General features: G+C 39.6%; 1 protein-coding gene across 1 annotated transcript; it reads left to right on the forward strand.

Annotated features, from left to right (window-relative positions):
• Positions 1-2,474: 2,474 nt before the first annotated feature.
• Positions 2,475-9,460, forward strand: stip1 (stress-induced phosphoprotein 1). The gene is made up of 14 exons (XM_052591582.1): positions 2,475-2,587; positions 4,025-4,234; positions 4,316-4,457; positions 4,579-4,720; positions 4,892-5,060; positions 5,407-5,533; positions 5,648-5,750; positions 5,831-5,951; positions 6,067-6,163; positions 6,250-6,374; positions 6,658-6,694; positions 6,786-6,889; positions 6,962-7,134; positions 8,922-9,460. The coding sequence occupies exons 1-14, from the start codon at positions 2,579-2,581 to the stop codon at positions 8,992-8,994; spliced, it is 1,632 nt and encodes a 543-aa protein (XP_052447542.1). The 5' UTR covers positions 2,475-2,578; the 3' UTR covers positions 8,995-9,460.
• The last annotated feature ends 2,986 nt before the right edge of the window (positions 9,461-12,446 follow it).

Consider the following 12,446-nt stretch of genomic DNA (forward strand, 5'->3'; position numbering starts at 1 on the left):
TCTCTCTCAGCAGACACAGATGAAGATTTGTCTTGTGTAATCCAGCATGAACACACACGTGTGTTTTCAAAACTCATTTGGCACTTATCAAAAGACCTTTTAAGATAATAGCAAAATGCTGAATAAAGCTGGTGGCAACGTAGAAGATCCTGATTCGTATGGACCCGTTTTGTCTGTTTTTGACACATCAGCGTTGAGGAACTCATCCACGTGCGATGGATTATTAAAAATCCTTGTTTGTGTTCGCCTGAAGAAAGTCATACACATATCTGGGATGAATGAGAGTGAGTAAATATATATATATAAATACACATATAAGCATCTGAGCAGCAGAATGGCTAGACTGGAGCAGAGCTGTGTTTAATAACTGATCCTGGAGCAGTGGAACAAAGATTCACCTCCAGCTCTGATTTCACAGCTCCTCTGCTCAGTCTGTCACTCTCAATCACATCAGTGTGCCCGGGACACACACACACACACACACACACACACATTGTGATTGGCCGATCACTGGAAGCACTTGTCGGAAATGTAACGTTTTACTGAAACCACGCCTTCTTTCTTTGCTGAACATTTGGGCGGCATTATGCAAATATTTCCACACAGTGAGGTATAGAGAGGTCTGGGGCGTTTAAACGAGGTGTTTAAGGGGCATGGCAGAGTCTTAACTTTAATAAAGAATATTTCTTTGATTTTGAGACAGTAGTCTTCTTCATGCACCAAGAGCTTGTAACACTCCACAGAGAGAGGAGAAATAGCATCACATGACCCCTTTAAATCATCACAGTGTGAATGAAACGTCAAACCATGGCTTGTTGAGGTGTGCTATTCCTTTTATACAAGTTCAGATTATGATTTCGCCCCAGGGATGATAAAATACTCAAGGGATATACAGAGGCCAGAATCTATAGAGTTTTAACATAAGCTTTTTAGTTGTACAAAAACATGTCGCTTTACTATATTAATGAATCAGGTGTCTGGCACGTTCACAGGAAATAGCTTACTTTCACACACACACACACACACACACACACACACACACACACACACACACAGAGAGAGAGAGAGAGAGAGAGAGAGATAATGTAGAAGCAGGTGAATATCCAGAACTGTAATTTTCCATAGATGCCGTGAGTGCCATCTGGTGTAAGATACTTGTAACTGCAGTTACACGGATCTGCAAATATTACCAAATTAAAATAATCATCACATTCACAATCATATAACAATCATATTTTTACCTGATTTAATATTTGATATATATTAATGTAATTATGTTGATTCAGCGATCCTTTGATTTGATTAAACCTGTTCATTTAAAATGTTATATTAAAAAAAATGTGTTCAGTGCAGAACTGAAGAAAATGTGTTTCAGTTTGACACTGCAGAAGCCAAAATATGTTTTAATATAACGCAGACTGGATTCGTCTGAAAGAAGAAAGTAATATACATCCAGGATGACTTTCTGTCTGATGATTTACTGTCTTAACCCATTTTGCGACATTAGTGTTGTTAGTAGATTTCTATTTAATGGAAAAGCTAATAAGATTATATACTTTTTTGTTACTTTTGTAATACATTCATATGAACTGCTTCAAACAGTCCAACAATTTTCAGATTCTGTTTTTTTTTTCTCAGAATTAAATAATTAATTGACTTGAAATAAATAATTTATTAAAGTATAATTATATATTGCATACTTATTTCTTCTGGAAAGTACTTTAATCACAAAATCGCATAAACTTAATAAATGATAATCAAAGAAATCCCTTTTATATCAAATGTTTGTTGTTGTTGTTATTGATATTAGCAATTAAAATTATAATAATAATTCTCAAAAATAATATAGTCAGAAACAAATAACTATGATAAACAACTGTAAATAATAAATACATAAAAACACTTTACACATAACCACTCAGGAATGCGGTAGAGACCACTGCTTTAAATCAACCAACTTTACAGTATAAAAAATGGAAGTAGGGGAAAAACAAACAAACAAAAAACATTATCAGAGTCGCATTACGACTTCAGCTTCATGCTATTAATGGAATCTGACCTCAACGAACTGCTCAAACGAAATTAACCAGAGATGCAACGCACAGAAGTACAGGACAGTTCTGGAACATTCAGTATATCTTTTCTCAACGGAGGTAGCGCTCGTTTAGTCACCGGTCAGCGATTCATCCAATCAGAGACCGCAGCGCTGCCAAAGCGACACGAAAAGTACCACTTGCACTCGTCTTCCTCTCAATTGTCGCATTCGGGTTGCCATGTATTACGATATTCGATATATATCCATTTAAAATAAGAGTTTACTAGGGCTTGGCGATATATATATAAACACATAAATATGTTTGCATTTGGTTTTAAATAATAATGCTAATAAAATAACATGATTTTCTTTTGTCCCCATAGAAAAAAAAAGAATTCCTGAATTTTCTAGAAAACGATTTTGTTCCTGATTACATATTCGTGACGTCACGGTGACGCTGTGTTCGCGCGCGGATATGCAGTATCTGGCGCCCCTCCCCAGCGGATCTTCTCTCAGTAGATTCTGGAAGCTCATGCTCGCGCTATGGAGAAAGTAAGTAACTCTTCCTTACGATATTCCACTTTACAGATTATGAAGAAGTCATGGCTTTCAAGTGCTTGTGAGAAATAAACCATGTTAGAAGTGTTGTGTTTTTTAGCTGCTCAGTGTAGCTCGTTACCAGCCGCGTGATGATAGAAGGCTAGTGTGCTAACAGCTAGCGCGTTAGCAGTCGAGTGAGACACGCTCTTCTTCAAGATTCATCTAAACCTATCTTGACCATTACTAGTACAGATTAGACTCTGTGTGGATAACAGGCCATCTCCATCGGTCAGCATGAGCTCAGCTCAGATCTGGAGACTTCTTCATTATTATTATGATTATTATATGTCACGCTGTCAGAAAATCAGGATATGTGTAGGATTGTTAGCTGTTAATAATCCCATCGATAATGATCTTCTATCATAACACTAATTGTTGTTTAAGCAGTGAATGTAAGTCTGTGTCTCCCACAATGCACTGCTTTCTATGAGCTTCCGACGACAATGCATCAAGTTAATAAAATAATAATGAATGAACATGATACTGCTTTAAATCTCGCTTGTTCCTACTTTAGAACGTGTCTGAGCAAAAATAAAATAATGACTGGAATCTTTTTTTTTTTTTTTTTTTTTTTGCTGCGAATTACGTTACAAATAAAATAACAGCAATTTCTATTCCAAAATATCTTCTTTGTACCAAGGATCATTGATGACGTATTAAAATACTCTATTATAGATCACAGCACAAATTAATTTTCATTTTGAATATTTATACTTGTCCATGATGCTTCAGGTTTTACCTGTTTGTCAGCAAGAAGTTTTAAGGAAAGTGAAACTATTTAAAATGTAATAAAAGATCAATTTTTTTTTAATGTATTTTAATAAGTATAGGTAAGAATAAGTATGCTGTTTCATTTTTATATCAATATATCTCTTGTGCTGAATTACAATTGTTTAACAATTTTCAGTGTTATATAATATAAAAAAGAGAATGGGAAATTAGATTTAAGACCAATTATAAATTAATTGTCCTTTTTTGTTATTGCTTGGACACAATGCTGCACGTTCATTTGTGAAATTAAAATATAAGAATCTAATATACTACTATAGCTCTTGCATATTATTGCTCTTTTGTTGGTTTTGATTTCTGCTGTTGTCATTTTGGATGAAAGTGCTAACTTAAATATAATGTTAATATAAATAACTAAATAGTAATTCTGAAACAAGCCGCTGTAAACAAAGCAGTGCTGCATTTATGAACTTTAATATGCAGATTACATTCTACATAAATACCATCTATACCATCTAAACTTTTCTAAAGACAGTAAGTTCCTCTCAGACACACATTCATATAAACTCCTGCCCCTGACTGAATCAGGGTTTGTTTAGCATCTCAGCCCATTTGAACACCAGCGCAGTCTGAAATCCCCTTCTGTCCGTCTGACTCCAGGCTGCGCAACTGAAAGACGAAGGCAACAAGGCTCTGAGCGCAGGAGACGTGGAGGCAGCGGTCAGGTGCTACACCGAGGCCCTGACCCTTGACCCTAACAACCACGTGCTCTTCAGCAACCGCTCCGCTGCCTACGCCAAGAAGGGAGACTACGACAGTGCCCTGAAAGACGCCTGCCAGACCATCCAGATCAAGCCCGACTGGGGCAAGGTGAGCCACGCTGCCGTTCTCTTTCAGAGCTGGACTCATACGTTTTTTTTTTTTTTTAAATGCCATCTTTTTTTTTTTAAGGGCTACTCAAGAAAAGCAGCTGCTTTGGAGTTTCTCGGGCGATTGGAGGATGCCAAAGCCACCTATCAGGAGGGGTTACGCCGAGAGCCGACCAATCAGCAGCTCAAGGAGGGTCTTCAGAGCATCGAAGCGCGGTTAGCAGGTGATACACAACCCACCAGTCTGTTCACATCAGGAGCAGAGCCTGACATCCTCCAGCCGCATGCCTTATATCTCCGTCTTCCTGAAGCCTCTTGTGAAGAGATGTCGTCCTTTCTTTACAGAGAGAAAGATGATGAACCCGTTCTCCATTCCTAACCTGTATGAGAAGCTGGAGGGCGACGCTCGCACCCGAGCACTGCTGTCGGACCCCAGCTACAGAGAGCTTCTGGAGCAGCTGCGGCTCAAGCCCTCGGAGCTCGGCGCGTAGGTGCTCGGTGTGCACTTCCTGTCTTCTGACGGGACGCACACTCACTCTCTTCTGCTGTGCTAAACCGCTCTGTCTGATAAATTGCTAGACACAGTCTGTTGGTGTTCTTGATTCTGATTGGCTGGCAGGTCTGCACTGAAAGTGTTTGTGGTGTGATCTGTGTGTAGGAAGCTGCAGGACCCTCGAGTGATGACCACTCTCTCTGTGCTGCTGGGGCTGGACCTGGCTGGGATGGATGACGAGGATGAAGTGACTCCGCCCCCTCCGCCTAAACCCAGAGAGACGGCTCCGCCCCCTCCACCCAAAGAGGAGGAGCTTCCAGAGAACAAGAGAATGGTACTCCATCGAGGCACAGTCGGCTTTCTGTCACACTAACTGAAACAGCTTTGAGAGAAGACATGAGAAGCATGTTATTACATTCAGAAATCTTTATAAACATTATAGTGTCCTTCATTATAAATGATATGTGTGAAGTTATTAAGGCTAAACCACAAAATGAATTTATCCAGTGCCTCCCATAACTCTCATTCAACACTAGTGTTGGGCTCATTACTCCGAAAATCTAATTTATTAATCATGACTTTACTAATGACGTGAAAAGCATTAAAGGGTGGCTCTTGAACACAAGTCACGGCGTGTTTCAGATGAGTCTAAAAACTCTGATGTTCTGCTGTTCGTCCAGGCCTTGAGGGAGAAGGAGCTGGGAAACACCGCGTATAAGAAGAAAGACTTTGCTGCTGCGCTGAAGCACTATGAAGAAGCTCTGAAGCACGATCCCACCAACATGATCTATCTGTCAAACCAAGCAGGTGAGGGTCCAGATCACATGACCCCTTTAGGAGAGTTAATGTGCAGTGATGTCACGACTGTGTGCAGATCGATGAAACCTCTCTAACTAATACAGTGTGTGTGTTTCTCTGCAGCGGTGCGCTTTGAAGAGGGTGAGTTTGAGAAGTGCAGAGAGCTGTGTGAGAAGGCCATCGAGGTGGGCCGAGAGAACCGGGAAGATTACAGACAGATCGCCAAGTGAGTGCCCTGCAGAACAGCAGTGTGTGTGTGTGTGTGTGTGTGTGCGCACTGGTTCACTCGCCTCTGTTCGGCCGCAGGGTGTACGCCAGGATCGGGAACTCCTACTTCAAACAGGAGAGGCACAAAGAGGCGGTGCAGTTTTTTAATAAGAGTCTGACTGAGCATCGCACGCCTGAAGTCCTCAAGAAGTGCCAGCAGGTCAGCCAGAGTTTGAGTTATAACCATGATACCACACAAAATACTCATTTTCAGCCGTTATAATCTGAAGTCCAATATCTGCACTCCTCCTGAGCTTCTGTCTGCTCTCTTACAGGCCGAGAAGATTTTAAAGGAACAGGAGAAGCAGGCCTACATCAATCCAGATATGGCCCTGGAAGAGAAAAACCAGGGCAACGAGGCCTTCCAGAAGGGTGTGTGAATGAGCCGTGAGACTGGGGTTTAACACGAGGGGCTTAGGGGTGGTTTAGAGAGTGATGTGGTTGGTTTGTTTGTGCAGGTGACTATCCTTTGGCCATGAAGCATTACTCTGAGGCCATCAAGAGAAACCCTTATGATGCCAAGCTCTTCAGCAACCGAGCTGCCTGCTACACCAAACTACTGGAGTTCCAGCTGGCGCTCAAGGTACACACTCACTCACTCACTCTCACACACACACACACACACTTACTCACTCTCTCACTCTCTCACTCACACACTCACTCACTCACTGACTCTCACTTACTCACACTCACTCACTCACACTCTCACACACTCACTCACACACACACACACACTCACTCACTCCCCCTTACTCACTCTATCACTCACTCATTCACTCACTGACTCACACACACACACATCACAGTCTCACAGGAGTGTAAAGGTACACCCAGCACCTGTATAGTAATGTTGTTGTGTTTGTCAGGACTGTGAGGAGTGCATCAAGCTGGAGCCGAGCTTCAGTAAGTCGATCTGCTCTGTTTGAAGCTAATCAGGTGTTTGTTAGCATACGCCTCACACCGTCCTCTCTCTCTCTCTCTCTCTCTCTCTCAGTTAAGGGTTACACACGCAAGGGAGCGGCGCTCGAGGCCATGAAGGACTTCTCTAAAGCAGCGGATGCGTACCAGAAAGCTCTGGAGCTGGACTCCTCCTCGAAGGTATGAAGAGCTGCTGGAGATCCCATGTTTCCTGAAGTACTGCTGTGAAGATGCTAACCTGATGTTTCACAGGAAGCCAGCGAGGGTCTGCAGCGCTGCATGGTGAGCCAGGCCATGAGGAACGACAGTCCAGAGGACGTGAAGCGCAGGGCCATGTCTGACCCCGAGGTGCAGCAGATCATGAGTGACCCTGCCATGCGCTTGATCTTAGAGCAGATGCAGAAAGACCCTCAGGCCCTCAGCGAGTAAGAGACCCCTCACAGAGCACACACACACACACACACACGACCTCTTCTGCTCATCAGGGCTGCATTTATTCTGATCAAAAATACAGGAGAAAATTGCAGTATTAGGATTTGAAATAATGTTTTTCTTTTTTAATATACATTAAAATCTGATGTATTTCTGTGATGCTCCGCTGTATTTTCAGCATCTTTCCTCCAGTCTTCAGTGTCACATGATCTTCAGAAATCAGAATATGATGAATTATTATGAGAGCTGAAACTGAAATCACAGAAATAAATTACATTTTAAAGGATATTAAAATGGAAACCATTATTTTATATTGTAATAATTTTGCAAGATTACTGTTTATTTTATGTGTTTTTGTTAAAATGCAGCATTGATGAGCAGAAGAAGCCTTTTTTTTATTTTTTATTTTTTTTTTACACAACAATGTTAAACATAATTTAACTTCTAATACATCCAAAATATAAAAAACATGCATTTCCTCCTCACTGTAGATGTGTAGTGGGAGTAGGTCTGGGTGATGAAACAGTATTTATAGACACCTTCTTCAGTAACTGTATAAAGAATGATTGATATAGTGCTATGAGTGACACAGACAGCACACAAACACACACATGAGTGCTGTCTGTCTGTGATGAAGAGATTGTGAATAAAATAATATTAGTCAAACAAAAAGCATTTGCATTTGAATGCTAAGATAGTCGAATCTAATGTTAGGAGTGCGTCAGGGAGCGTGAGATGCAGTGATGATGTAAGTGATGTTGTAGCTTAATGTTCTGTTACTCTAGGCCACAAGATGCACAGTTACTGCATTATTCATTCAAAATATTAGAGAGATATCAAAGCACAATGCAGAGAAGATCTTGAAACCATCCCATTCACACAGATGCATATTCAGCACATCTTCTAGACGGACCAATGTGACTGCTGCACTCGTGTCTAACACAGAAGATGTGTAGACAGCCATGCAAAGCTGAAACAGTTTAAACTTAGAAAACACGTCACGGATTTAATTACATTAGAAATGTTATTTGTTTAATTTTTATTTTGTGTTTAACTGTTAAAACAAACAAAAAACAATGTTGTTTGTCACAATGAATTGAGGGAATTTGAAAATAGTGTTTTTTTTTTTTCTATTGCTCTGATTTAAAAAAGGTTATAAAAAATTCCAATAATTATTGATACTGAACGATATTAAACATTATATTGTTGATACATTTTTTTAGCTGTATCACCCAGCCCTAAGATTCTCAAAAAAAGAGAAAGAAAGATATTAAAAAGGGTCAGTTCCTGTGCAAATCTCATTATTGTAATGTGTTCGGAGGCTTTACTTTTGAGGGATCATTTCCTGTAACTTTATTTAGTATTAATTTCATTTTCAAAAACTATGATGGAAAATGTTCTTTCAGGTTGTTTCCCTTGACCAAGACAAGATGATATGGATTTAGATATTAAATATCCTGTAATTCAGTCTTTTAGATTGTAATTTTGAACATTATTATTATTATTATTATTATATAAAACATATTTTTTTCAGTTTAATTATTATACAGTATGACAGAAGTGTGATAGTTTTCTTTGACTTAAATTAGACTAAACTAAAAAAGGACAGGGCTAATCTATAAAAATGATAATAGCTAAACAGCACGGACTAATACTAAATTAAAAACACTACTCTTATTATTTTAAACATGCACAATATTTATATCATAAATGTGTCTGGAGGTGTTTGTGAATCTGTGACTCTGGCTGTTGTTTAATGCTAGTTTTGTTCTGCATGCAGTCACCTGAAGAACCCCGTCATCGCTCAGAAGATCCAGAAGCTGATCGATGTGGGGCTCATAGCCATCCGGTGATCAGAGGAGAAGAAGAACAGCCAGGACGTTATTCATCTGACCCCTGACCCCTCTCCTCTCCTCACACTGCACCCAATAAAGATGTGTGTTTAAGCCTTAATCAGATGAATATTCCTCCGCTCTGTGTTCACTAGTGTCAGTCATCGCTGATGAAAGAAAGAGCATCTAGCCTTAGATACAGTAGATGGGCCTTCACAGTAAACTCTCATGTTTTGTATTTCTTTTCTTGGTTTACACCTCAGTGTTTCGGAGGAGAGGTCACCATCGGTCATTAATTCTCTGGTTGCAGGCCTGTTAGAAGCCTGTGTGTCTCTGAATGTGAACGCATGGCTGTTATTGTGCTCTATAACGCTCTTCTAAACGGCTCTTTGGCTTCCTTTAGTTTGCCATCGATTTACTGACTGTGATTTCAGCTTCATCATATTGAAGAGCAACATCAGTTTAATAAAGTTCTGGATCCAGTGAAGCTGTGTGCTGTGGTGCTTTATTCAAGCTCTGGTTACAATGTGCAGTATACAATCACATCCCAGTGTTTGGGGTACTGTATCCCACAATGCATTGTGCTCTGCTTGACCATCAGTTTTCAGAACAAGAAGGAAAATCAGCTTCCAGTTTCATTCTCATCTGCACACATTGGCTACTATAAAGAGTGCATTAATAGTACAGTTTCAGACCGTAGTGAGTTAATTCTGTTTGATGAGGATAGTGCTGATCTCTAATGACTTTTCCCTTGAAAAGTGTTGTACAATTATTTCTGATGTTCTTACGGTATAGATTATAAAACTATTATATAATTAAAAATATATAAGTGATCAAAATATATATAATGCACCCAAATTTAGCATCTAATATTAAAAGGTATGTTTGTGTGTGTGTGTAACCTTCTCCTTGTGGTCAGTTCAGTAATAGTTTGAAATGTTAAACGTGATGAATACAGCGCAGAGAGTCCAGAGCTGGAGAGATCACACACTGACCTGTTAAAGACACAGCTCAGTTCACCTGAAAATACCATTCTGTCCTTTACTTGCCCTAAAGATGTGAGTGTCTTTCTCCTGTTGAACCAAACACAGTATGGAAGGGAAATACTGCTACCATCAACAGTCTGCTTACAAACACCTGTGTCTGTGTTCAACAGAAGAAAGAAACACACAGCTCTGGAACATCTTTGGGGCAAGTAAAGGACAGAATGGTATTTTCATTTTTGGTGAACTGTCCCTTTAAGGAGCAGCTTCTGACAGAAGAACAACACAATTCATTAAAACTACTCTAACAAACTGTGATTAATGGAAGATGGCAAAACATTCATCCTCCAAGCTATGTCTTCACCCAGATATTCTGTTGTGTTGGTTTATATTTCCTTGCTCCGGGGACAGATTTCGTGGGAAATAGCTTATATGCATGTGAAGTAAAATCCATCCAAAGTAGCTAGAGCTCAGCTAACAATTTTTGGTTCCCAAAATGTTTTTTTTTTTTTTTTTTTTTTACATATATATATATATATATATATACAGGTCCTTCTCAAAAAATTTGCATATTGTGATAAAAGTTCATTATTGTCCATAATGTAATGATAAAAATTAAACTTTCATGTATTTTAGATTCATTGCACACCAACTGAAATATTTCAGGTCTTTTATTGTTTTAATACTGATGATTTTGGCATACAGCTCATGAAAACCCCAAATTCCTATCTCAAAAAATTAGCATATTTCATCCGACCAATAAAAGAAAAGTGTTTTTAATACAAAAAAAGTCAACCTTCAAATAATTATGTTCAGTTATGCACTCAATACTTGGTCAGGAATCCTTTTGCAGAAATGACTGCTTCAATGCGGCGTGGCATGGAGGCAATCAGCCTGTGGCACTGCTGAGGTGTGATGGAGACCCAGGATGCTTCGATAGCGGCCTTAAGCTCATCCAGAGTGTTGGGTCTTGCGTCTCTCAACTTTCTCTTCACAATATCCCACAGATTCTCTATGGGGTTCAGGTCAGGAGAGTTGGCAGGCCAATTGAGCACAGTAATACCATGGTCAGTAAACCATTTACCAGTGGTTTTGGCACTGTGAGCAGGTGCCAGGTCGTGCTGAAAAAACGAAATCTTCATCTCCATAAAGCTTTTCAGCAGATGGAAGCATGAAGTGCTCCAAAATCTCCTGATAACTACAGTAGCTGCATTGACCCTGCCCTTGATAAAACACAGTGGACCAACACCAGCAGCTGACATGGCACCCCAGACCATCACTGACTGTGGGTACTTGACACTGGACTTCAGGCATTTGGGCATTTCCTTCTCCCCAGTCTTCCTCCAGACTCAGTCCACTGCTTCCCCAAGGTCTGGAATCGGTCCTTCTCCACAATCTTCCTCAGGGTCCGGTCACCTCTTCTCGTTGTGCAGCGTTTTTTTGCCACACTTTTTCCTTCCCACAGACTTCCCACTGAGGTGCCTTGATACAGCACTCTGGGAACAGCCTATTCGTTCAGAAACTTCTTTCTGTGTCTTACCCTCTCGCTTGAGGGTGTCAATGATGGCCTTCTGGACAGCAGTCTTACCCATGATTGCGGTTTTGATTAATGAACCAGGGAGTTTTTAAAAGCCTCAGGAATCTTTTGCAGGTGTTTATAGTTAATTAGTTGATTCAGATGATTAGGTTAATAGCTCGTTTAGAGAACCTTTTCATGATATGCTAATTTTTTTAGATAGGAATTTGGGGTTTTCATGAGCTGTATGCCAAAATCATCAGTATTAAAACAATAAAAGACCTGAAATATTTCAGTTGGTGTGCAATGAATCTAAAATATATGAAAGTTTAATTTTTATCATTACATTATGGAAAATAATGAACTTTATCACAATATGCTAATTCTTTGAGAAGGACCTGTATATATATATATATATATATATATATATGTATTATGGTTTGATTTTGGTTAGTCAGGAAAGTTCCCCTCAAGAAAATAACCAAAAACTAACATTAGAGGAACGTCCTGTAAAAGAAGAAAAAGGAGAAGTATGGATCGTAATTCATGTGGAACCTCCAGGAATCACTGGAGCAGAGTGATATTATTTCACAGGATGCATGAAGTTATACATTTTCAACCACTAGAGGGCCAACAGTTACATATTTAAGCTTTACAGTTTCTTCTTGTTGTTGTTTTACATGTTTTCTGGCCCTTATTTGTCATTCTTAACAACTGATATAACAATGGTAATGGATTTTGATCACCTTTGGAGAAACATACACACACACACGCACACACACACACACACACACACACAGGGCATCACTGTAGGTACCTGTATAAAGATGATGCTTAAGTGCAGTGATCTGAAGAAAAGTCAAATGAATTAAATTTTATTGAGGGAGCGGAGGTCTTCATACATACTGGAACAAACAGAGTTGTGTGTGTGGCTGTTTCACTTTGAAAGAGCATCTCTGTCACAGGAAGAGGAA

This window comes from Carassius gibelio, chromosome A5 (genome assembly GCF_023724105.1).
Source record: "Carassius gibelio isolate Cgi1373 ecotype wild population from Czech Republic chromosome A5, carGib1.2-hapl.c, whole genome shotgun sequence".
Lineage (NCBI taxonomy): Eukaryota > Metazoa > Chordata > Actinopteri > Cypriniformes > Cyprinidae > Carassius > Carassius gibelio.

What these genes read in the sequence shown, in the direction of transcription:
- stip1 (XM_052591582.1), top strand. An exon ending in TCAAGCCCGACTGGGGCAAG is followed by an intron (nt 4,235 to 4,315) that starts GTGAGCCACGCT and finishes TTTTTTTTTAAG; the next exon opens with GGCTACTCAAGAAAAGCAGC. An exon ending in CAAGCTGGAGCCGAGCTTCA is followed by an intron (nt 6,695 to 6,785) that starts GTAAGTCGATCT and finishes TCTCTCTCTCAG; the next exon opens with TTAAGGGTTACACACGCAAG.